At 61.0% G+C, this 24737-nt stretch overlaps 4 protein-coding genes across 8 annotated transcripts in view; 2 read left to right on the top strand and 2 right to left on the bottom strand.

Moving 5' to 3' along the window:
* The window catches only part of RNF227 (ring finger protein 227), a 52016-nt gene extending 51041 nt beyond the window's left edge, over window positions 1-975 (top strand). Inside the window, exon 5 of the transcript XR_009491692.1 lies at window positions 812-975. The gene's annotated coding sequence lies outside the window, so the exon portion shown is untranslated. The remainder of the gene's footprint in view (window positions 1-811) is intronic.
* On the top strand, window positions 132-975 carry NAA38 (N-alpha-acetyltransferase 38, NatC auxiliary subunit). Its single transcript, XM_024980756.2, has 3 exons — window positions 132-272; window positions 455-641; window positions 812-975. The coding sequence occupies exons 1-3, from the start codon at window positions 192-194 to the stop codon at window positions 922-924; spliced, it is 381 nt and encodes a 126-aa protein (XP_024836524.1). The 5' UTR covers window positions 132-191; the 3' UTR covers window positions 925-975.
* A 607-nt stretch (window positions 976-1582) lies between these two features.
* Window positions 1583-2562, bottom strand: TMEM88 (transmembrane protein 88). The gene is made up of 2 exons (NM_001098378.2): window positions 2344-2562; window positions 1583-2235 (listed from the first exon to the last, which is right to left on the bottom strand). The coding sequence occupies exons 1-2, from the start codon at window positions 2551-2553 to the stop codon at window positions 1966-1968; spliced, it is 480 nt and encodes a 159-aa protein (NP_001091848.1). The 5' UTR covers window positions 2554-2562; the 3' UTR covers window positions 1583-1965.
* A 691-nt stretch (window positions 2563-3253) lies between these two features.
* Window positions 3254-24609, bottom strand: KDM6B (lysine demethylase 6B). Of its 5 annotated transcripts, none has more exons than XM_003587412.6 (24): window positions 24475-24609; window positions 17586-17702; window positions 12577-12700; window positions 12179-12321; window positions 11945-12086; window positions 11618-11716; window positions 11306-11525; window positions 11105-11197; window positions 10859-11020; window positions 10573-10776; window positions 10150-10485; window positions 7858-10049; window positions 7618-7744; window positions 7387-7492; window positions 6353-6558; window positions 6165-6229; window positions 6013-6084; window positions 5757-5905; window positions 5523-5637; window positions 5230-5417; window positions 4941-5082; window positions 4548-4674; window positions 4292-4462; window positions 3254-4181 (listed from the first exon to the last, which is right to left on the bottom strand). In XM_003587412.6, exons 5-24 carry the CDS (start codon window positions 12079-12081, stop codon window positions 4158-4160), a joined length of 4935 nt encoding a protein of 1644 aa, XP_003587460.3. In that variant the 5' UTR covers window positions 12082-12086; window positions 12179-12321; window positions 12577-12700; window positions 17586-17702; window positions 24475-24609; the 3' UTR covers window positions 3254-4157. The 5 variants fall into 5 exon arrangements, with proteins under 5 accessions (XP_003587460.3, XP_010814361.2, XP_010814362.2 ...); XM_010816059.3 differs by lacking the exon at window positions 24475-24609 and adding an exon at window positions 20255-20425; XM_010816060.4 differs by lacking the exon at window positions 24475-24609 and adding an exon at window positions 18730-19768.
* Between the last annotated feature and the right edge of the window lie 128 nt (window positions 24610-24737).

Here is a 24737-nt window from a genome sequence, read left to right as displayed (position 1 = left end):
TAATTGGCCTCCTTGAGCCGCAGCATTGGTGTAGGAGAAGCTCGCGAGATCTCTGCAGTTGCCGAAGAGACGAAGAACTGGAGAGGTGATCTCGCGAAAAAAAAATAGGTCGGGAGCGCTCGCGATATCTCAGACCACCGGACTCAAAGGTTCTTAGGAAGTTGACGGACTTGGAGGAGGCCCGGGAACGAATGGCCGGAGCTGGACCAACGATGCTGCTACGAGAGGAAAATGGCTGTTGCAGCCGGCGTCAAAGCAGCTCCAGCGCCGGGGTTAGCTCGGGTTCTGGGATTGAGGGGCTGTCGGGGAGCAAGATGGGGGAACGGAAGGGGAACTGCAGGCCCGGCAGCCTCTGGGCTTCGTGTGAGCGCCCCGTAGGCTGTCGGGAACTGTGGTTCCGCAGACAGGCTGCAGCTGGGCGGCGCGGTCTGAGCGCATGTCCCGCCCTGCACAGGACTCTGACGGGGAGCGCGAGGAGGACTCGCCGGCTGCGCGCGCTAGGCAGCAGCTGGAGGCGCTGCTCAACAAGACTATGCGCATTCGCATGACAGATGGACGGACCCTGGTCGGTTGCTTCCTCTGCACCGACCGTGACTGCAACGTTATCCTGGGCTCGGCGCAGGAGTTCCTCAAGCCGTCGGGTTAGTGCTCAGGGAATGCACACCCACCGGGGAATGCGGCGGAGCCTCACGCGAGGCATTTCCCCTAAAGTGCCTGGCTGCACACCCTATTTTCTGGGGCTAGAAGTTGTGGCTCAGAGGGGGCGTGGCCGACCCTGTCCTGCCTCCCTAATGCTCTCTCTTCTTTCCAGATTCCTTCTCTGCCGGGGAACCCCGTGTCTTGGGTCTGGCCATGGTACCTGGACACCACATCGTTTCTATTGAGGTGCAAAGAGAGAGCCTGGCGGGGCCTCCCTATCTCTGAGCCCTGTCGAACATGCCTTTCAGTCCTCATTAAACCTGTAACTGACCGTAACCTGTGTGTGTGTGTAGCTGGGATGCTGGGGCAGGGATTGCACATCCCATTCCTAGAGCAAGCTTATATGAGGTCGGGAGCACTCAGCCCTCCTTCCACAACCTGGATGTCCAGAACTGCCAAAGGTTCTCTCACATTCGAGGTCAGGATGGGCAACAGGCTGAACCTCAGATCCACAGGCCCTAGGATGGGCCCCTCTGTCTTCCCTCCCACGCAGCTGCTCCAGAATTGTGGCAGGAGGCGGGGTGTCATCCTGCTCCGGAAGGCCCATTGTTTCCCTCTCCGGCCTGGCAACACCGAGTTCCTCTTAAGCTGGGGTCAGAGAAAAGACTTGGGTCCCCAAGGGGAGCAGGGCAGGCGACAGAGGCCGGGCCCCCTTCACTCCATTGGTGAGAAGGTGCCTTTGGGGTCAGGGACAGAGCTCTGGGGTCTGGCCAGGAAGAGCGGGCTAATGCGATAAGGGAAGGCCAGGAGACTCAAGGATGCTTGGGCCTGCGAACTAAAGCTACCCCCGCCCCCCACCCGTTTGCTGTTTCCTGCTCCTGGGCACGTTTCAGGAATGATAGTCTTTGTGCCGTCCCTCTGTTCACAGGATCCCAGGACTGCGTTCAGTTCATAATTCTTTATTGATGTGTGATGGATGACTCCTTCCCCTCCAACCTCGCCACCCCTCCCCCCGCCCCCCAGTCCGTAAATACTAGGAGCAGCACCGGAAAAGGAGAGCACCAGCGCACCAGTGAGGTCTATTCACAGGGGGCTGCGGGGATGCAGGGTCCAGCCCAGATGTTCAGGATTCAGATATGGGTAGTGAGACGAAAGTGGGTTTTCAGGGTGTGGCGGATTTTCACCAGAATTGGGTCCACAGATGTTCAGTTGCTTAAGGGGATGCTGGACATGGTTTAGGCACGAGTGAGGGCAGGGTAAGCTTCAAGTCCTTGGGCCGACCGGGAGGGAGGGCAGTCCTCAGGGTTGTTCTTGACTCGAGGGTCCTCAGACCCAGACCTTTCCTGAGGTTGGAGCAACCTGGGGCCCTGGTGAGGACCGGGCTGGCCGCGGCTGCGGGTTGCGCCGGCGCCGGTAGAGGGCTCGGCTGTAAGGCACGAGGCAATCGGCCAGGCGGAGGCGCAGGCAGAGGCGGCGGTAGCTGGCCAGGGCAAGCACGAGCAGCGGCACGAGGAGCAGGAATCCGGTGACCAGCAGGGCTGTGAAGCCCGGGTCCCGCAGGTGCGCGGTGCAAGGGGGTGCCTGGGAGCGAAGGAACTGTAGGAGAAGCAGCGTGAGGCCCAAGCCAAACAGCCCGGGCCCGGCGACGTTGCGGCCCACAGACCCCGCCGCCACCCTTCCCCGACAACGCGGGCTCATGCTTACCTGGGAGTGGCAGAGAAAGCCAAAGCCTAGCATGGTGACAGCGGGCAGCAGGATGGTCCCCAGCACCAGCGCCAGCAGGAGAAGGTTGAAGGCGGCCACCAGGAGATTCTGGGCCGTGACCAGCACAGCACAGGCCCAGCAGTCCAGGGGGTCCCGGGGCTCTGGGCCGCCGCCGGGAACCGGTCGCTGAGCCCCGGGGACATCCGCCATGGCCCGCCTGGCTTCCTCGCGCCTGGGCCGCGGCCCTTATAGCCCTCTTTCCTGCCCCTCCCCCGGCCCAGCCTCTCCCCACCCCACCCCCCCTTATCCTGGAATGCGACTCCAGGATTAGGCACCCCCCCCATACCAAGGAGAGACCGGAGCTCTGGACATTCCACAGGCGCCTCCGGGGAGGGGCTCCCCTAGCCGGGGTCTGCGCAGTCCCTCCCCATCAATCAAGGTCTCACTGCCCTCCTCCCAGGGCTCTCCTTGCTACCACTAGCACGTTACCGAAACAGGATTTTTTTTTTCTGATTTTATTTTTAATATTAATATTCTCACACAAAAATCACCGAAAATAAGGGTAGGGTTGGGAAGACCCCTCTGCCCCTGGGGCAGAAAGACAGTGCAGTGCGAGGGGGCGGGACTGTAAATCCCCCACCCCTCCGCAGCCCCAGCGTGGAGGAGAAAACAAAAAACAACCGACAAAACGAAAATAAAGCCCCAGAGAAACTCATCCCGGGGTGTCCCTGCCCCAGTGAGGCCCTGGCCTGGGCTGTTTCACGCTTAAAAAGAAAAGAGGGGAAGGTGGGGTGGTGAGGGGAAGGTCCGTGTTTTTAAAATTGGCCGGGGCTGGGAAGGACGGGGTTCCTTTTCCTCATAGTTCTTTCTTTAAAACTTTAAATTTTTTTTTTTTTTTTTTTTTTTTTTACAAAATACCATTTCAGTTCCCACTTCTTCCCCTACAGTACAGGAGTCGCTCACCCTCAGGCGTGGTTAGGGTCGGGTCGGGAGTGGGGGACTGGTCCGAGAAAGTGCAGGACGTAGGGGGAGGGGAGCGGGTTTGAGCACCATGAGAACCCGGCTGGAGCCGCGGGCGGGCGGGCGGACAGGCGGAGACGGTCGGGCCGGGCCCGGACACACACTAGGGCGCAGGGAGAGACCGGCAGCGGGCGGTCCCTGGAGGGGCTGGCGGGATGGCTTGGGGTGCGGGAGGTTGGGTTTTCCCAAAAATGAATAAATAGAGGTGAGTGGGACTGTTATAAATTAAAAACCAAAAAACAAACAAAAAAAAACCCATAAAATACAAATCATAACCAAGTGAATAAACAAGAGACATGTACAGGGGTCACAGCTAGCATTGGAAGTAAAAAAGGAGGTTCTGGGGAGGGGTAAAGCCCATAAAAAGAATCTCATTAAAAACCTCGGCTGCCGTAACGTCTATGTACATACGCGAGCCGCGTGCGTCTGCGCCGGGCGGGCGGGCGGGCGGGCGGCTGGCAGGCGTGAGGGAACCCGTATGTGACCCCCGCCGCAGCCGGAGCCTGGTCCTTGTGTCTGTTGCTAGAAAGGCCAAAGTCGGTGAGGGGAGGCGCTGGTGGGCGAGGGGCTGCCAGCCCCCTCCCCCGTCTCCCATTTTTTTTCCTTTTTTTCCTCATATTTGTTTAAAAAAAATTATTTTTTCTTAATAAATTAAGTGAGGGGAGCTGCCAATGGGGTGGAAGGGCTGGGCCCGACCCCCTTCCCGGCCAGAGGCGGGACCTAGGTCCAGCCCAGGCGTGTGCTGGTGGCCCCGCGGCGCCCTGCGGGCGGGCGGGCGGGCGGGGCGTCCGGCCTCATCGCGACGTGCTGGCGGGGGCCTGCGGGAGAGAGCGGGCGGGGCTCAGAGGCGCGGTCGCCCACCCCCGGCCCGCCCCGGCGCCCCCCCGCAGTCCCCGCCTGCCCGACCCCCGCCGCGCCGGGCCCTCACCAGCGTGAAGGCGTCATAGGCCTGCGCCAGCTCTTCGGTGCGGTATTGCTCCAACACCACCACGCCCTGCAGGCCCGCGCTGCGGCGCCGCGCGCACGCCTCGCAGTGCACCAGGTACGTGTTGCGGCTGCCGTTCTCGCTCGTCACGAACAGGATGTTGAACACCTCCACCTGCGGCGGGGAGGGGGCGGCGGTCACAGGGAGGCAGGCCCGAGGACAGCGCCGGCCCTCAGGGAAGCGGGGACGGGGCACTCACGTCGCACTCGTTGCAGTAGTAGGCGGGCTCATCCTTGACCCGGCCCTGGTAGGCAATTTTCTTCCCGGCCCGCACCAGGCTCTCCCGCTGCACCTGGCAGTGCTTCATGGACTGCAGGAGGCAGAACCTGCGGGCGGGGCGAGGGGATGGTGGGGCGGGCCGGGCCTCCCCGGTCACCGCCCGACACATCCCTGTCACAGGAGAAATTTCATGTACTCAGACTGCGAGAGAACAAAGCTTCTGGGGCAGGGACCTCGTCAGCCGACCCAGCACAGCAGCCCCGCAGGACTGACCCGGCGGAGAGGTGGCTGGAGGAAGGGGTGGAACCAGGAATTGTTCTGCGGGCCAGGTCGGATGAGGATGGGCTCCCTCCCAAACAGGGCCCTCCCTCACTTGATCATCTTGAACAAGTCGGGGTCGCTGATTTTGACCGTGCGAGCCACGTTCCAGGACACGTGAATCATGGGCACAATGGATTTGACATTCTTCACCTCATTCCACTCATATCGTTCCAGGGCCAGCTGGTACTGATAGGCTGCAGGCCAGAAAGGGTCACGACAGGTGACCACTTGGGCCACAGCCTGGCGCCCTCCAAGCCCACCCCTCTACAGGGCTCACTCCCCAGGGACCCAGCCCCTCACCACTGAGTGGTTCACCCCACCACCTGGCCCCACTCTCTCACCGGTGAGGGGCCCCACGTTCCAGGCGATGTTGTTACACCAGCCGGTGGCCTGCACCCAGTGCACGGTGCCCGCATTAATCCACACCAGGTCTCCGGGGCGCTGCACGAAGCGGTACACAGGGATGTTGGAAGCATAGAGGTCATCCAGGATTGGCCACCAGGAACCCGTCAGGTAGTCCACGCCGTGCCTGGAGGAGAGCCACAGGGTCAGATGGAAATCTGGGGATCCAAGGACGGGACGTGCGGGCTTATCTAGTTGGGGAGGGGGAAGAAGGGCGGAAGGCGGCGCGCACCGGTCGCAGAAGGCGCTGATGGTCTCCCAGTAGTGCTCGTGCACCGCGAACCACTCGCAGTCTCCTGGGCCAATGTTGATGTTGACCGAGCAGAAGTTGTTGTTCTCTTGATGGCCTGCAGGAGGAGACAGAGAACTGCACGGTCAGTGGGAGCCGACCTGCTTTGCGCGATGAGCCCTTGGGCGCTCATTGGTTGACAGAGGAGCACCAGCGGCAGCATTGCTAGGAGCGCACCTGGCGTTCGGCTGCCGGGCACCTTCATGTACAGCTGCACCGTGTTCATGCCCAGGATGGTGTGGCCCACGTGGCTCAGCATGTTCCCCGTGGAGGTGACACGCATGAAGGCGGGCAGCTTCAGTAGCTCCTGCAGCTGGGGCTTCCACCTGCGGGGGCGGGGGGTGGGGGGTGGGGCAGCCAGGTGAGCGACTACCTGGGCTTTGCTGACCCGTTGGCATTCCTGCCCCAGCTGCCTGGCCTCAGCCCCACTGACCGCTTAGCATCAGACAGGTCGATGTTGGTGCCAAACTTGATGATGTGATGGTTCTTCGGGTCTGGTGCACTGCTGCAGGAGTGAAGCGCAAAGGTTGGTGGGGAAGTGAGAGAAAGGAAGGAGTCATGAACAGCAGGGGCAAAGCGTCCTACCTAGGAGGGGTTCCTGTGGTGCTGTCCGGCTCCTCTGACTCCTCGTCCTCACTCTCCTTCTCCTCCTGCTCAGCCACAGGGGTAGACGGGCCTGGGTCAGCCACCTTCCTGGGGTCTGCCCACCACAACCAGGGCTCCAAGTTCCCTGACCCCACACCCCTGCCTCTGCCTGCGTGGGCAGCTCTCACCTGCAGGGATTCCTGGAAGGATGAGGCCTGGTACTGCGCGTACTTGGCAATGGTGGTATGGGAACGGGAGCTCTCGCAGGGCCAGATCTGTCGTGTGCCCGTCAGATCCCAGTTCTCATCCGAGGGCTGCTGCACCTGGGTGCGCACCTCCACTGTGTGCTCCCCACTCGCCTCCACCAGAGTCTTGGTGGAGAAGAGGCCCAAGTCTGCAAGGGAGGGCCGAGCAGGGAGTGAGGCCCCAACTGTCCCTCTTTGCTCCTCACACCTCTGACGAGATGGACACAGGCTTCTCAGAGCTCGACCCAGCAAGCACAGGTGAAAACCCCAGCCCCTCATGAAGCTGGGAGGCCCTCCCTGACCTGGCCTTTACCTGGATGAGAGCCAACCCCCTTTCTCCCGCTGCTGCTCGAGTCCCAGCCCCTCCCCCAGAGTCCTCATGTATACATGAGGCTGCACGTGCAGAACACTTGACACACTATATACTCAATGAAGAAGAGTTTCTTTACATTATCACAGGATCCAATGAAAGGTTTCTTTCTGTCAAGTAAAAGCCTAGAATGCGCTTCAAGTAAAAGTGAAGGAAGGGGAGGATATGGGGTAACAGAGAGCTACAAGTATAGAAGAAACAAAACTGATTTTATAATTCTGTATGGTTTCTTTAGTTTTGTATCTGTTTGAAATTGTGCACAATAAAATGTTGAAAAAGAAGAAAGCCCTAAACCATGAGGCTTCTCAAGTTTTTCACCATCTATATTCTTCACATTCTTCATCACCAAGAAAACGAGAAATGACTCTTAACCAGATCCTGAGATACATTCCCTTTCCACTTGCCTACTAACTGGGTTCAAACAGATGGAAGGGAAGCCTGAGGTCAGCTAACCCCCCACTCAGAGCACTTGTCCAATATGGCTTACACATGACTAAGGAGAGCTCACTATAGCCGTGGTCCGGTCTTCCAGAGGACGGACTCTCAGAGGTCCCCCAAGTCCCAGATCCTTGCAGCCCTCCCCACACCTTTCTGCCCACACACTCACTGAGCCGCAGGGAGCCTGCCAGGCCCCGGATCACGGTGATGGGATTTCGAGGGTCTGTACAGAACTGTAACAGCACCGGCGAGAAGGCATCCCGTTTGCTTTCCAGCTGAGGGACAATCAAGGAGACGGATCTGGGGTCAGAGCCCTATCCTAGGCTCAGGGCCCAACAGCCCCAACCCTGTCCTAAAACCCACAGGCGGGGGCGGTTCTGAGCATACAGGGCACACATACATAGATGCTAGGTGTGGGTGGGTTGAGTTTTTCCCGGGGCAGCTTTTCCTCAGTGTTGATCTTCGGTTTCACAGACTGGGCAGGGGACAGGTAGGACTCTCGAAACTTCCCTTTCACCTTGGCGTTCCTGCAGAAGGACAGCGAAATTATTAAAACAGAAATATCAGTAGGCTGGGTAAGGGGCCATCCTGCTGGGCCAGGCCAGGCCAACAGCCTCCCAGGTGACAGCCCCCAACTCACTTGCTGGCACGCACAACGTCAGCAGCACAGTGGCTGATGGTAAGGTCTGCCATCCGCAGCCGCCGCTCTTCCACCTCGGAGGCGATGAAGGTCTCCTTGTCACCGCTCTCTACCTTGATGAGCCGGATCTTCAGCTCCTTGGGGGGCCCTTCGCTGAGTGAGCGCAGCTTCAGCATGTCAGCCCGGCTGACCCCTGGTGGCCCTGAAGCTTCCTCTCGAGCTTTCTTCCCAGGGGCAGGGGCTGCCGGGGGTGTGGGCTGGGCAGAGGGGGCAGGAGCAGGTGGAGGGCCTGGAGCTGTGGGTGGCTTGGCCTTGGAGGCCCCACCAAGATCTGGCCGGGCTTTCTCACGACCCTGGATCTCCTCGCTCTGCAAGTCCAGGTTCCCCAGCACCCTGCGGCTCTTTTCTTTGGGGGCCTTGGCCTTGGTCTTGGCCCTGCCCTCACGGGGCCGCCGCCCCACACTGTCCTTGCAGGCCCGCCTGTGCCGCCGGTGCTCTTTCTGGTGCTCCTTCTGCCGCCGCTTGCTGCCCCCGGGTCCTGCCGCAGCTGCCACCCCAACGCTCTCCTCCTTGGCCGGAGCTGGAGGCAGCAATCGCTCAGCTCCACTGTCCGCTGCATCTGCTGTGTCCACCAGGTCTGCCGGGTCCGTGGCACTCCGGCCTACCCGCTCCACAAGGGTCTCACAAGCCCGACTGATCTCTTCTAGCACCTCAGACTCAGAGCGAGCAGGGGGCAGAGGCAGGGGTGGGGGCGGCGGGGCGGGGGCCATGGGGCCTGGGGCTGGCTCTTCGCTGGCCCTGCGCTCCCGGGCCCAGGGCCCGCCTGAGGTAGAGAACTGAGATGACGAGGAAGCGGAGGGCTGTGGGGAGCCCTGGGCGCTCGGGGCCACTGAGGTGGGTGGCGGGGCGGTAGCACCTGATGAGGGACCAGGGGAATACTGAGTGGTGGGCAAGGACCCAGGCCGGGTGGGAACAGCAGCTCCAGTCCCTCGGTAACAGTACTTTTGTCCCTCCAGCACGGAGGCCAAGGACTTGAGCAGGCTGGCCGGGCTGGCTGGTGGGGGGAGCGGGGGTGGCGGTGGCTGTGGCTGGGGTGGTGGGGGGAACTTGGCTAGAGGCGGCGGTGGTGGCAGGGCTGGTGGCTTCTTCTCCTCTTCCTGGGTGGCTGTGGTGGTGGTGGTGGTGGTGGTGGCGGTGGCGGCGGCGGCAGCAGTGGTGGCTGGGGCTGTGTCTGTGGGGAACGGAGGCTGCAGAGATGCAAAGGGCTCCTTCAGAGGAGGCGGGGGGACGGGGACCGCGCCTGCCTCCTGTTGTTGCTGCTCCTCCTCCTTGCGAATGGATTCATCCAGCATCTTCATGATATTAGCCAGCCCATCAGGTAGGATCTTGAATTCAGCTGGCTCCTCAAACTGATCCTCCAGAGGGGTAGGAGGGAAATCAAAAAGTCGAGGGCCTCGGGCAGGCAGCTCCCCGACCCTGGGCGGCACAGGCTGGGGGGTTTTATTCAGGGGGCCTGGGGATGGCCCCGGCCCCACCTCGGGGGTCTTTGGGAAGGAGACCCTGGGCCGAGGGCTCTCCGGGCGCCTGAAGCTTCCTGAGGTATTTTGGTGGCAAGAGGAGGGAGGGGCTGAAGGCAGGGCAAGAGTCAGGGGTGCAAGGGGTGGGTCCTGGGGGCTCAGTGTGGGGCTGGGGGGCCGGGGAAGGGAGTCCATACTTCTGGCCAGATAAGGAGGTGGGGGGAAGGACACAGGCCCAGTAGGGCTGCTGCTGTGGCTGCCATTGTTGCTGCTGCTGCTGCTGGTGGTTGGGGGAGTGGGAGGGGTGTGCGAATCCTGAGTGCCCACAGAAAAGCGGGGGGCCGGAGGCCCCAAGAAGCCCTCGCGGTGGGGAAGTGGAGGGGGGGGAGGGCGGGGGCGTCCCTCAGCCCCGAAGAAGAGCTCCTCTAAGATCTCTCCATCTTCACGAGCTGCCCGGCAGGCTGGGCCCTTCAGCCAGGCAGGAGGGGGTGGGGGGCGTATGAGGCGGGGACAAGAGGGTGGAGGAGGTGAGGTGGGGCCAGGTGGCAGAGACAGGTGGGGAGTGGCAGCAGGAGCCGCCAGGAAGGGTTTCCGACTACTGTGTGCCGAGGGCCCCAGGCGGCCTTGGTGAGAGGAGACCTCCAGCGCGGGTGTCTGGTAATGGTCAGCGCCGGGCTGCAAAAGGAGCAGGACCGTGGTCAGAGTGCTGCTCCAGGCACAACACCCCGGCCTCCCCCCCCCCCCCCCCCCCGCCCCACCTGCGGCTGTCACTCACAATGCCTGGGCTCGGCTCCACGCCACGGGGACCAGTGTTGCTGCTGCTGCTGCTGGTGGTGCCGGGGAGGCCGGGGGGCCGGGAAGGGGCGTAAGGCACGCAGGCGGTGGTTGCTGCTGGTGAAACGCTGGAGTCCATCCGCGACCTCTGAACTCTGCTCTCTCTAAGGTCACTTCCGGGGGGACGGGTGGCAGGCGGGCAGCCATGGCTCTCTGCTCCTGGGGGGCGGGGGCCTGGGCCTGGGGGAGCAGCCGGGACCAGCCGGTGGCCAGGGGGGTGAGCAGGGTAAGCAGGAGCCGGGTATGGATATGAGTGAGGCAGCGAGTGCCGCTGCTCCTGTCAGTGAGAAATGAGGATACCGCATGAGAAATGAAGGACATGGGGACCGAGCTGAGAGGCAAGCAGCCACAGAGGGGAGCTCACCTGGCGCTCTGGGGGTGCTAAACCCTTGCGCTCGGGGCCCCAGGCATCTCCATGAAGGGTACTCCACAGCCCTGGCTTGGTCAGCTGAAATGGAGGGCTGGTGGCTAGGCCAGGCAGAGGTGGGGGAGGGGGTGGTGGTGGGGGTGGGGGGGGTGGTGGCGGCAATGGTGGTGGAGGCAGTGGCAGCCCTGGAGGAAGGCCCGTCTGGAAGAAAAGAGAGTGTGAGAGTCCCACTCCTCACCCCAGCCCTGCTTGCTCACTGCTGACCACCCAGGTGCCATCATACCTGCTCAGAGCTGCAGCCTCTCCTGCGCTTGCCACCAGGGCTGAGCCCCTCCTCCCCTGAGGGGCCTGAGAGTGCTGCGGGAGGCACAGGCTGCACCACTGGGGGTTCAGCGGCTCGTTTCACTGGGGGACCCCCCCGCTTGGCCCCGTAGTTCCGTTTGTGCTAAGGACAAAAAAGAGAGAGAGAATGGCACAGGTGCAGACCTGGCCCAGCCCTCGTCCCTAGCCCACCCAGCCCCAGCCTCACCTCAAGGTGTAGCAAGTTCCACACTTGCTCCAATGGGGGCAGGACCTTGGGTCGGTGCTGGCAGGACCCAGCATGAAAGTTCCAGAGCTGGGCCTGAGAAGGTGGGGGGAGAGTGCAGAAGACAGAGCAGAAGCAGATGGAAGATGAGAACAGTGAATCAGAACTCACAACCCCAGCTCCCTGTGTCCTGCCTCATCCCACCTGCTGGAGTCGGCTGACCCGGGGGCCCAACTCAGCCAAGCTTCCTCCGTATCGAAGGGCGCTGTGGTAGCAGCGAATAGCCTCCTCACTGTCATGCTCTGACTCGTACAGCTGCCCAAGCTGCTCCCACAGCCCTGGCTGGGCTGGCTCCCGGAGCAATGCCTGCACACAGCCATGCAGGGACTCCAGCTTCCCATGGAGGGGTCTTGGGGTGGGTGTCCTACAGAGCAGAAGGGGAGGGGAGGTGGTGAGGCTTGAGGAACAAGGCCCAGCCTTACTTCCCATCCCCAGCACCTTTCAATCCTCACTCACCCTGGAGCATAATACGGTTTGTTGGGGTGCCCAGAGCTACTGCCGTGTGAAGGGGGTAGGGGAGCAGAGAGTGGGGGCTGCCCGAGGCTGGCAGAGCACCTGGAGAGAGAAGGACTCTGTTACTCTACAGCAAGGTGGAACAGCCCTGTCTCTCTTTACCTAGGGAAGAGGAAAGCTGTGAGGAAAACAGAGAAAGCAGCTGAGGGCTACACTGAGGCCCACCAGACGGACAGCAGAAGAGAGGGATGGCACCAGATGGATGACAGAGGCTGAGGAGCAGAGATGGGAAAAGGAGTGCCTGGAGGCAGAGACTGAACAAGTTCTCACCTGCCTCCAGGCAGCCATGCGCTCCGAGGAGGGGGATGGGGCGGGCAGGAGCTCCAGGCCCCAGCACAGCTCAAGCCCCCAAGGGCAAAGGCTTCCCGTGCAGCGCGGGCCCCTGGAGGGTCCACTGCCCGATGCATCCAGCCTAAATCAAAGAGAAGAGATGATGATCCTACCGGGGACAAAGACTGAGCCGTCAGGGTACACACAGCCGACTCGGGCCCAGTCTTCCCTTACCAGGTCAGCAGTGGCCCCAGGAGCCCTGGAGATCGGGCACGGCCCCCTGCCCCAGCTCCCTGGAGCGATGGTCCCTCTCCAGCCGCTCTGACAGGAGTGCCCACTGCTCCCAGAGAGTCGCCCAGGGCTTTTCACAGCCAATTCTACAGAGAGGAGAGGAAAAGGAGTGAGGTGAGCTGGCCAGCACACAGTCGGGGCCGCCGGCTGTGGCCCCTACAGGTCTCTGATCTGCGCAGAGATGACTGTCCCCGAGGAGCGGTCCACCTGGCCTAAGGAACCCTCGGAGGCCCAGAAGAGTGGAGCACGCGGGAGGGCAAGCCGGGGTGAAGGGGTGGCTGCGCTGCCAGGTTTCCAGGCGGGAGCCCCGGGGGCCGAGCTGCAGCGCAGCGGCCGCTTACCCGGCCTCCGTGGGAGCGTCCTCTCCCGGCGTCGGCGAGCTCCGGAGACCTGACCAATCACAGGACTTCCTCTCTCCCCAGAAAGCCAATCATCACCCGTGTCTCCGCCTCAGTAACAGCCTGGCTGGGACCAATAGGCGCAAGGTTAGCCCGGCCGCTGCCGGGGGAGGAGGGGCGGCGGAGCCGGTCAGACGGGCTCTGCCCGGGGTGACCCCGACGTGACCCCGCGGCTCCCACCTAGGGTCTCCATCTCCAAGCTGACACTCGATCGGGCAAGGCAAGCGAAGCCTGAGACCCATCCGGGTGAAGGCGGCGGGTCGCACACTCGGGCCGGCATGGAGCATGGAGCTACCCGTAAGTCCCACGCGCCCACAGAGCCGCCAGTGGTCCGCGCTAGACCGCCCGAAACGCCCCCTGCCCCGCCGCCTAAGACGAAAGGCTGGCACACGGATGCATAATACCAACATAGCCGTCGCTACCCCTCCTCACTTCATCTCGCCCAGCTTCTGACCTCCCCACCCTCTAGGAACTGCTTAGGGCTGGCCACTCAGGGCAACTTCTATGGCACACAAACCCGCCCGCGCCGCGATCTGAGCGCTCCACCCCCCACCCCTGACCCCCATCCCAAAACATGGTCAAATCCCCAGCTTCATACCCAGTTCCTCCAGCTCCACTTCCCCTGGCTCTGTAGATCTTCAATACCAACCGACCCCCAAAACCAAAACCCCCCTCTAAGCCCCCAACTTCTGAGAAGTCGCGCATGCGGTCCCGAGTGGCCCCTCTCGCGTGGCTCCCGTATCCTCTATGCCCTTACCCGCCAGGGCCACGCGGTTCCCCACGGCCCACGTGGCCCCCGCCCCCCAAGGGAGGGGGGATTTCGGGGGTTGCCCGTGACGTGGCTACTTGCGCAGCGGAAGCGGCGTGTGTAAGAGTGGGGGGGGGGTCCTTCGGGAGGGAGGAGGGCGGGGCCCGCCAGGCGGTGACATCACCCTTGTCCCACTCTCACCGCCCACTCCCTTAAAGAACCCAGAACCCGTTTCACTTCCTCCTTCACCCCGCCCCCCAACCCTTTCCCGTCGGTGCTGGCTAGACCCACGAAGGGAGCAGCGCTCCCATTCCTGAGCACTTTCCCTTTAGCCCCAGTTCTTCCTTCTCGGCTCTCTGAGCCCAGGATCACGGTCCCCTCGCCGCCTCCTCGCCTACCCAGCGTCCCGGCAGGTAGGAAGCCGGCTCCGCTCCAGGATCGGTCCATTCAGAGTCTAGAGTACAAAGGGCTGCGAGAGGCGAGTGTAGAGTACAAAGCGGCGGGGGCGGGGCCAGCGCTCCAGCTGGAGCTAGCGCCGGGCAGGAAGCCGGGGGAGAACGCGCGACGCGACGAGGGGCTGGGGGCGGCTGGAAAGTTCGCCTTCACCAAGAGAAGTCTGCCCTGTGGGGAAATTTCCACCCAACCCACAAGAGCAGGCAGGTTTCTGGTGAAAACAGTCCACCCTCCGCAGGGCAAGGTCATCTGTTTGCACGCAAGCGCTTGGACCCCACAAGTCCCCGGCGAGCCCTGGTAGGCGCTGGGGCTCTGCGGACCCTATCCGCGATTCACGCGGAGTTTCGGTCAGAACTATCTCCTCACCAAACAGCCTGTATGTCAGTTACCAAGCCCTGGATCAAGTACAGCGCTTAACTGCGGTCAAGCATAGCCCTGGCCAGTTGCCCTGACCTAAGTCCTGGGACTCAGGGACCAGACAAGGGAAAACGGGGAACCGAGGGTCCGGACATCTGAGGAACAGACCCCCGACTGGGAAGTGGTGCCGAGGGTGCTGCCAGTTACCAGGAAATGCAACTTCCCCTTCTGCGATGATGACACTTCCCCTCTACCACTTCCCCTTTCCCACGGGGAACTGACTCAGCTTTCCCTAAAACAGCCAGTCCCGTCCTCCAGCTCCTTTCCACCTCTGTCCACAAACCCCTACGCCGGTACTCGGAATACAACAGCCCTCTCTCTCTCGAGAACAAAAACTTCCTGTACACTAAACACACACTCACTCTCGTCGACCACCTCGGGTCCTTGTCCCCACCCGGGACCCAGGCGCCTGACTTCCCATCCGCCTCCTGTACAAAGCCCTCCCTCGCGGTGTGATTCAGGCTTGATGTGGGGGAGCGTGAGTCACCCAGAAAACCTTCCCCTTATTCCCACTGACTCAGCCCCCGCCTCCCTGAACACACACAGACACACACACAGTCAGAGGCAGACACAACTCAGCCCACACACCGCTCCCCACCGGTCCCGCGGAATTTCCCCTCTCGTCTTCCCCCACGACGGCCCCTCCCCGCGCCGGGCAGCCCCGACGCTGCGCTCACACCTGTTCCCCAGCGGCCGGCAGCCGGCCCGCGCGCGGTCCACTCTCACCACTCTCGCTTTGGGGCAGGAATAGCCCGCCCCGACTCCCAGTGTCCGTACTAACTCAGGGGAGGGGACAATCACCGGCAGGCACAGACACCCACAGGCTCTTCAAACACAGATGAGAGGCAAACGCACGCAGCCAAAGCCAGGCTGGGAGGACAGTACACTTCTTGGCAGGCATTCCAGCCTCTCCCGTCGGACCCAGAGTCCTGGGAGTCAGCCGCTCCGAAAGGGTTAACTCTTCTCCAGCCGAAGCCACGCCCCTCCATCCGGGCACTCCCGGCTAAGCCCAGCTCCGCCCCCTCCATCCGGGCTCTGGACTCGGGGACTTTAACCGGCCCCCCTCCCCCTAGAGCCCCGAGAGAGACCCACTCTATCAATCACACCCACTTAACTCTCTCTGGGCGCGAGGCCGGAGGAGCAGCACACCCCGCTCCTGCCGTGCGGGATGAGGAGCCAGACGTGAGCACGCAGATTCACGTGCCGGCCAAAGACAAGACCCCGCAGATAGGGTATTACCGAGCAGGCCGTCAGCAGGCACGCGGCACGCGCGGAGGTGGAGCCGGCCCGGGAACCCTGCCGCGTCCCGCTCGCTGTCAGGCCCCGTTCTGCCTGGTGGCAGCGAGGGGTTACAGCTCGCTTCTTACCTGGGGGAGGGGGAGGCGAGGGGAGGGCCGCCGGCTGGGGCTCCGCTGTGACTCAGCCACCCCGGGCAGGCAGCCCGCTCGGGATTCCCTTCCCCAGCCTTCCCCCGCTGCTGGCCCCTCCCCGCCCCTCACCGAGAAGTGACAGTGCCGGCCCCGGCCCGCTGTGTGTCACTGCGAGCCTTGTGTCTGCCTCTGACTGGACCGCTGTGTTCACCAGTCTGTCTGACAAGGTCGGCAATGTGTGGGTCCTGGTGTCTGTCTCCGTGCGCACCTGCATATCTGCTCATCTTGTCTCCTTCAGTGCCTTGTCTGACGCGTTCCTGTCATTACGCCTGTCTACACGGTCTGTGTGTCTGCCTGGCTCCTGTCTCGGTCTTTTGTCTGGGACTGCCTCTGCATCACTTGCGTGATCACGTGTGTCTCTCTGCACATGCCCTTCTGTGTTTGCCTTCATGTTCCTGAACAGAGTCAGGGAGACACTGGAGCAGGCTGACCCTGCTGAGTCCTCGCCCCACTCCCCCGCATCCTGATCCCCCGCATCTTGCTGGATCAGTGAGCCTTCTGTTTGAGTCAAGTATTTAGAGGTTTGCCTGCCTTCATTTGTGGAGCATCCCAGGTGGTTCAGTGGTAAAGAGTCCGCCCGCCAGTGCAGGAGATGTGGGTTCGATCCCTGGGTGGGGAAGATCCCTTGGAGGAGGCAATGGCAACCCACTCCATAGGCTACAGTCCTTGGGGGTGCAAAGTGTGAGACATGACTGAGGACGCAGGCACTGCCTTCATTTATGTCCTATTCTTCAACAACTTTGCTTATCCTCACAGCTCCCTGTGCCTCCCATTGTGATGGTTAATTGCTAGCATTTAGTGAATACTTACTACGTACCAGGTACAGTGTTAAGCACTTTATAGACATTTTAAAAAACTCCTCTCTAGAACCTGACGTCGTACTACCCCATTTTACAGATGAGGAAACAGGCTCAGCAAGGTTATATAACTTGGTCAAGTCCTTGAGTAAGAGCTAGGCTTCTTTCCAGAGCCGCCTTCTTACCACTCTTCTATAATGCCTCTGTACTATTCCCTGTTGGTTTTATCCGCACAGGATGTTTCCGGGGTCAGCCTGTCCCTCAGCTTTCCCCCATGTTACCATCCCAAATGTCTCATGTCCTCTAGAGAAGATGTAGGTAGGAGGCTGTGCAGTGTTTCTCAGAAGCCATCAGTTTCTTGGCCATGAAGCTCACTCAGTTAACACATTCAACGCAATTCCGCTGAGGCACCCCAATTGTGCCAACCATCTTGCCAAACAATGAGATACATAGAAGAAAACTCTCTAAGTCCCACTCAAAACAGTATTACTGAGTAGTGGAGATGAACAACACGCACTTAAGAGAACTTAGGTCTCTACCTTAGGTATAATTTCTTCTGTAAAATGGGGGAGGGGATGGAGCAGGGCCTTGGGCAGAGAACTGGCAGGAGGAGACAGGGAAGCAAAAGAGGCAGGTTTTCAAGACAGTGGCCTCCAGTATCTCTCTAATTCAGTTTTCAATCACCCTCCATAAGCCAAGCTGTTCAACAATTCTTACCAGGGCAAAGCCCTCCTCATTCCAAAAAGAGAAGAAGAAGAAAAAAAAAAAAATCCCTCCAGCTATCTTATCTCTACTTTCTGCCCTGCAAACCCCAGGTTAATTCAATAAGTAACTGAGTTGAGGCGCTTGGGAAGGGGGATAGATTTTTTTGGTGGTAGTTAAGAGGCTGGTGAAGTACAGGGATGAACCATTCATAGGCAACAGAGGGGAGCACCATAAATGAGGAAGACTGAACCACTCAATCACCACATGGTGGGGGGATGCTCAGAGTTGGACTGGACCATTCTGAGGCATGGGCATGATCTAGATCATACCAATCTTTCTTGCATGGGGTGCAGAGTTGGGACTATTGCGGGGAGGTACTGCATTGCTCAGGGCAGTACTTACCAGGTGGAGTTTGGTGTGCCCTGTCTCATTGGAACCAGTGTCCCAGCAGTAGGGTGCAGCAGACCACAGTGGGTGAGGTGGGTGGTACTACGGGGCTGGCATGGTGCCTGGGGGAACCTAAAAGAAAAAAAGCCAGTTAGAGGTGGGACTTCCCAGGCTGGAGAATTTTCCTGTGCCCCCTATCCCCTTATTGAGGAGAAACCTGGCTCTGGTGGTCAGATGGGATGGGAGAATCCGAATCTGTTTCCATGGCAACCAGAAAAAGCCAATCCAAGAGCCTTCCCCTTTAAGAAGCAGCCTGGACCAGAGAGTGAGGGCACATGCCACAGCACCAGTGTTAAGTCCACAGTGGACACCCAGCCCATGACTCCTCTTCTGACTGGACCTTCCTGCTCAGAGTCCCTGGCCCCAAAGAAGTCCCAACCACTTCTGACATCTCACCCAAGTCAGCTTCAGTCCTGGCCTCAGGCTTGCAGAAACTCTTCCTTCAGCGCAGTCTCCTCCCTAACCTTATCAAGACACCAGTCAACCCCACCCTCTGGACTCTGCCCCCTTGCCTTCCCCCAGGCAGGTGCAGGCAGGTCGTGGTGAGCAGTACAGGTGGCCAGACTAGACGAACGGGCCCAGCAGGGAGGAGCCTTCCTCCTCATCAAGGACTGTGACTCTAGGCCTGGGTCTGGAAGTGGCCTCTGCTGCAAGCCTCCTTCCATCCACCCATCAAGGCCATATCCTGTTTCCCCATCACCTCCTTCCTCTCTGTGGCCCAAGAAGGCGATAGGGGCCCACTCCCTCCCCTCCTAACTCTCAGAGACAAGAAGGTAGGTGTCTAGGTCCAGGACCAAGAATCAGGTATCCATCCAGGGGTCACACCTGTCTGCCCTCACCTCAAACTCACTCCTCAGGGACCTGTTTTCTGCCCTCTTAGCCACAGTTCTTTGCCCTTAAGGACCCAGACACTTGGGCTCAGCATTTAGCCTCTCCACTCTCTGGCCTTCCAGCCCCCATTCTTCCCACTGCCCCAGAGACTCAGGCCACCAGCCCCCAGCCCCCAGCCTCCATGATGCAATGTGCTGCAAGCTGCTTCAGCTGCTGATGACACTGCCCCCAGGGAGGTGCTATTTCTGACCTATGCAAGGCCCCTCACCTGGCCAGAGTAGTGGTCAGCTGCAGGCTAGGGAGGCCAGGCAGGCAAGATCCTTCTGCTGGGGAAAGGAGCTTGAGGCTGGAACCCTCCAGGACAGGGACTCTCAGAATGTGAGACCAGAGAGTAAGTGTGTGTGTTCGTTCATGTGTGTGCAGTCTGTGGCATTTGTATATATGGTTATGTTGGGGGAGAAGGGAATGCTGGGGAGAGTCCAGCCTAGAAAATGGGGAGTGGCAGGCCTTAGGACAGACCAAGAGGAGAAGTGAGGGGCGTCCAAGGGGGTCAGCAGGGTGTGTATGGGGTGTCTGGACACTAGAGTGGGGGAGGGGCCAACAGCCATTTAAAGGGCCAGCCCCAGAGCTTTAATCCCTCACCAGTCCTGGCCCCAAGCCGGAGGCTGTAATTCATCTGTCCAACAGCTGGGGTGGGTGTGTGTGTGTGTGTGTGGTGGGGGGGTGGGGGCATGTGGACGGGAAGGGGGAGCTGGGGGAGGGGCTGGAGCTTTCTTGTGCACAGAGCCAAACAACAAAAGGGGGAGCTGAAGGGCCAGCTCCAGTGTGCCTGGCCGGCAGCTCACCTGCAGACCTGCCAGTGCCCCCCACCTGGTGGATGACAGACTCGGTAGTTTAGACTCAAGGATTCTCAGCCAAGGAGTCCCTGAACCCAAAGACCAGGGCCCTGGAGAAGGCCCAGGTTGAGTGCCCCCCAGGCAAGCTGTCACCCTCCGTGCAGGTCCCAGCCGAAGCACTGTCCCAGACCTGGCAGGCCCTGAGACGGATTCAGCCTCAAATGCCCTGCTTGCCAGCCAAGCCTCCCCAGACAAGGCCTGCCGGCTCCCCCTCCAGCTGGCCAAGGGTGGCAGCGGCCACACCAAGGCTGTCCCTTTAAATCATTACCACCCCTGATTGTGTGGACGAACAGAGGGCCCTGCCCCCCAGGCAGGCGGCTGGCCACCTCCCCCCTACAAGTCCCCAGAAATGTGAGGGCCATTTAAAGGGACAACAGACAGGCAGCCGGGTCTCTAAGCGCCCCCGCCCCCACCCCAACACACTCACAGCCCCTTTCGCCCGCAGACATACAGCCCCTTGCCCCTCCAGAGGGCCCCCCAAATTCCGGTTCTCTCCCCACCCCCTAGAGACTGCTAGAAGGAGAAAAGGGGCCAGAGTTGGGGGGCGGGGAACTGGGAGAGCGAGAAAAAGACAGGGACTCCCTCCTTCCTCAGAGCCCCAGGGGATAGATAGGTCGGAAGGAAAGCAAAGCCTGGAGAAGCGGCCAGACAGAGCCCCGAAAGGTGCCACGGGCAGACCTGGGGTGCGCAAGCTGTCGGTCGAGGGGAAGGGAGTCAGGCTGCACGAGACAGCCGCGCGGCCAGCGGGCGACTACCCCAAGTGGGGAGATGGAACACCGAGGGCCACGGGGAAAGAGGCAAGCCCAGGGGAAACGGGGAGACGGAACCGGGGAAAGGGGTCACAGGGAGGGTGTGGAGGAAAACCCGAGAGGGGAGGGCGAGCCAGGCCGGGGTTACCTGCTGGGTGTCTGTCCCCCGGCGGTGCCCCCGGAGTCCGGGTAGGGAGGGGGGGAGCAGCAGGGGGGGGAGTGGGGGCTGGGGGGGCGGGGGAGACGGTCCCTCCTCTGCCTCCTGGGCCTGCCCCGGCGCTTGCAGCCTCGGCCTCCCTCCCTCCTCCTCCCCGTCCCTGAGTCCCGGAGTCAAACAAAGAACTGTAGCAGGCTCTCCCCAACCCCCTCCCTCCTCCTCCTCCTCCTCCTCCTCCTCCTCCACCTCCTCCTCCCCTCCCTCCCTCCCCACCAGCAGGCTCCCTCCTCCTCCCTTCCGGTCGCTTCCTTTAACTACTCGCCCCCCCCCCCCAGCCCCCTGCACTAGTCTCTCTGCCCACCCACCCGAACCTTTTACACACCCCTCAGCCAGCCCTGTCCCCGCAAAGGAAACTGTAGAGTCCCTTGGCAAAATTGAAAGGCTCCAGAGAACATGGGAGGGGACTGGGGTCTTGCTCAAAAATCAAGAACCACAATACAATTATTTTATTTCCACAGCCAGAGAAATAGTCTTAGCTGTTTCTTCTCCAAAAAGAGGGAAAAAAATAATCCCAGTGAAAGCAATACAAATCTGAGGAAAGCCCTCATCAAATAAAGTGCACAATGCAGGGGAAGCTAATCCCCAGCCCCCTTCCCCCTACCGACCACATTAGCACACACTCTCCACTCCCTGACCTACTCCTAAGGTCTTGGCCAGTTTGAACCAGGCCTAACAACCAGAATAATAAAAACAATAACTAACAGCATTTAAAAATAATAAGCATTTCATGACAAGCATTCAGTGTTCATTCTGTGCCAGGCACTGTGCTAAGTGCTTTGCATAAATTATCTCATTTTTTTCCCTATCAACTGCCTACAAGGTAAGTATTGATATTTAAATTTTCCAGACTAAGAACAGGAGGCTCAGAGAGGTTGTGACCTTTCCAAGTTCCTGTAGCCACTAAGTGGCAGAGCTGAGAATGGAATCCAGGTCTGATCTGACAACCCAAGCCCTAAAGGTACAGGAAAAGAGAAACCAATTTTTTCCAATACCATAAGCAACCCCAGGATTTAACTCAATAGAGAAGGGCCGCAGTAGCTATCAACTGAGTCCCCTTCCTTCAAGAGAGAGATCCACACACCTACACAGAATGAAGACCCTGACTTTTCAGTCTCATATAGTTTCTTGACCCGTCTCCTCACTGGTGGGGGTGGGGTGCCACTGATTAAGGTCAGGGCTGAGCTGGCGTCCAGATGTATACCACACAGCTCTTCTCCAGGGGGCTGGCAACCACTCCCACTTCAACTCAATATGGGGGTGGGGGCCATAAGCCTCTTGGCAATGCAGCAGGTGGGAAAGGAAAAAGACTGCTGGGAGGCTCTTTCCAGGGGGTACAGGGGACTTGGAGGGAAAGTTCTTCTGTGCCAATCTAGGGAAACGTGACCCAAGGTTCACTTAGCCCAGCAAACGGGCAAAGTCCACCCCACCACACCCGTGCCCCTCCCCCTCAAAAACTCCAGGCCAGGGTTTCCCACCTGCAGGACGCTAAGGCCAAGGGAACGGAGGAGGGGGAAAGATGGCACGGGGCTGCAGCTGGACTCGGGGCGGAGGTTGTGGTGGGGGGAGGGGGCTGGAATGGAAAGGGGTGGAGGCCTCATCGCCTGGCAACTATCCCAGGGCACGTGCACGGGTGACATCATCCCAGGCCACCTTTAACACAGACCTTTGACCCCGAGGGGCGGAGAGGAGCCGCGGGCTAAGCTTCCTGGGAAATAGCCTCAGGAATTCTGGGAACCCAAAAAAGAGAGGAAGGAAGGAACCCAGGCGTCCCGCCCTTATCTTTTGCCCCCTACGCGGCTCCAATCCCAGGGACTCGGGCCTCTCGGCTCCTCCTCTCCGCCTCCAGCCCTGACCTCCCAACCCACATTTCTGACGGAGTCCCGACACGCCTCTGAGATACTGTGCCTTCTCTCTCCTGGGCGAGATCTCGCGTGGGGGGGGGGGGCCGGGAGGTGGGGGACGGGGGCACCAGGTCCCGCGGGGCTCCGTCTCCCATCAGCGGGATCCCCTGTGCCCAGCCGGCCGCCAGCCGGAATCTGTCTGGGTCCCAACTCTCCTGCCCCTCCCCGCGCTGTTCCAGGGCGGAGTCTGTGGAGTTGAAATCAGGACACGGCGAGAGGAAGAGTTATATAACTGGGAGAAGCCGAGAAGGACGAGTGAGGACCGGGAGAGACAGCCCGAAAGGAGCCGAGGGAGGTGCAAAGAGCACCAGGGCGAGTGGGGAAGAAACGTTAGGGATGGGAAAGATTTCGGTGCACATCAAAGGGGAAGAATTCACGCGAAGACGGGTTGTGATGCTCCGGGAAGAGTCACCTGGGGCGTCCGGGGCTTCCCCGCAGTGCCCTTCCCTGCTGCCAACAGCAGCCGGGCCCGAGCGCGTGAAGCCTCGGGAAGGGGCGCTGATACCCGTTCGGTTCCTCTTGGGGAGGCAACTTTAGCCAGAGCCCGGGACGGCAGCGGTGGAGCAGATGGGGCCGGAAACCACAGCTCCGCCCAGCCCACCTGGGAAAGTGGGGCTCCAGCTGGGGTGGGGAACAGGTAGCTGGCTCCTCCCACGCCAGGCATTAACTGCTCTAGACCCCTAGGAAGAAGGCTAGCGGACCCAGACGTCTGGGTCCCCAGAGGCTGAGAAGCGCAGCCCGGTACTCGTTTGCGAACCGACTCTCTAGAAAGGAGAAAGGGGGGCGCGCGGTGAGCGCTGACTCGCCGCGCAAGCGCAGGGTGGGGTACTCGGGCGCGTGCGGCGGAGGGAGGGGGGTGGGCGCGAGCGTGTGGGAGTGCACGTGCGGGTCCCGGGCAGCTCCCCGCTCCCCGCCTCCACCCCTCCCCTCCCCTCTCTCTCTTCCTTTGGCTCTAAGATGCCTCCTCCACATTGGCTGCCAAGGCCCTGATGTCAGGGGCAGCCGCTGGAGCGGATTGGGCGGACGCGCGAGTTCGGGAATCTGGCCCCGGAGTCTAGCTCTCCAGTTACTCTGGCAACAGGGCAAGCAACCCCCCAGAGGGAAGGGGAACGGAGCTCATCACCGCTCCTGGGTCCCGCCTCCCTCCGGACTCACACCGAGTCCGTTTCTGTGGCAGCGCAGCTCGCTGCTCCCCGGCTTCCTCCTAGGGCTCTCTGTGTCTCGAGAACCTGGCGACCTGCCCTCGACCTTCGCCGCGGTCTCCCAGCCCCCCACCCTGCCAACTCCCATCCTAAGTCAGCCACAAGCCGCAGCCGACAGGAAGCGAATTTCTGTTGCTTAGTAACCTGCCCGCGTGCCCCCTCCCCACTATTTAACGCAGATCGGGGAGGCGGAGAATGAGCCCCGAGCCCTTCTCCCGCCCCTGCCCTTCGCCCTCTCGCCCAGTTTCCTGTGAGGGGGCCGAGATGACAGGAAGTCAAACAAGCACCTCAGACCACCTTTCTCTCTGGCCGGGCAAGGGGCTTCGGCTGTTTTCAAGGCCACATCCCCCACCCCAGAACCCTGAGTCGCGCTGTGCGCGTCTCGCTCTCGCCATCTCGCGGCTAAGTCGCGAAGGTTCAGTGGAGAAGGGCCCGAGCTAGGTGAGAGCTCGTAACCGGAGGTGGCAGAGTGGGGGCAGGACTGGGGATGGGGAGACTAGCGCGGTGAGGCCGAGTGCAGCGGGGTGAGGTGCCGCGGAAGGGATGGGGCGAAGGCTACCGCTGGGAGGCCGTCGGGGCTGCGGGTGTGAGAGTCACAGCTGAGGATACACACCTCATCCGTGGGAAGAACCAAAGGGAGGCTTAACGCGGCCCCAGGACCTGAGACACAACCCTTTCTGACCACACCCGCCCTCAAGAGTCCAACTGCAAACCCTGACCTTTAGTCCTGCCCTTCAGAGAGGGACCGCAGCGCCGCACCCCCGCCCTAGTGTCGGGAAGGGGAATCCCAGCCCAAGAAGGACAGGGAGTCCTTTCAGGCCCCCCTCAACATCCGGAACCCAAGACATCTGCCGCCCAGTTCTTCCCTCACGCCGCCCTACCCTTTTCTAAAGGACCCAGACGTCCTGCACCCAGTTTTCTTCCCAGTGCCTCTCCAGAGACCCGAACGTCCATTCTCATCTTCACCCATCCTGCGCCTCAGGCGTCCCGCCCCCCCTGCGCCGAGACGGTTTCCCTCTTTCCAGACACCCTCGCGGCTCCCCGTTACCTGATTCTGGGGTGTCCCAGGTGTTCAGGTTCCCCAAGGTCGCCCAGGGGGTCGAGCGGCCCCCCCTTCTCCCAGGCCGGGGCTGGGGGGGCCGCTCCGCCCCGTGGCGCAGTTGGATTTTCCAACACAAACACCGCCCCCCCACCCCCCTCGCCCCAGCCCCGCCCCTTCTCATGGTCCCGCCCCTTCTCGCGCCGGGAGTCCCTTTCCCGGGCTCCGCCCCGCTTTCTGCCGGCCCCGCTCGCCTCTGCACAGGTGCCGAA

The sequence above is a fragment of the Bos taurus genome, chromosome 19, assembly GCF_002263795.3.
Source record: "Bos taurus isolate L1 Dominette 01449 registration number 42190680 breed Hereford chromosome 19, ARS-UCD2.0, whole genome shotgun sequence".
Classification (NCBI taxonomy): Eukaryota; Metazoa; Chordata; class Mammalia; order Artiodactyla; family Bovidae; genus Bos; species Bos taurus.
This window is presented reverse-complemented; position numbering and strand designations above follow the sequence as displayed.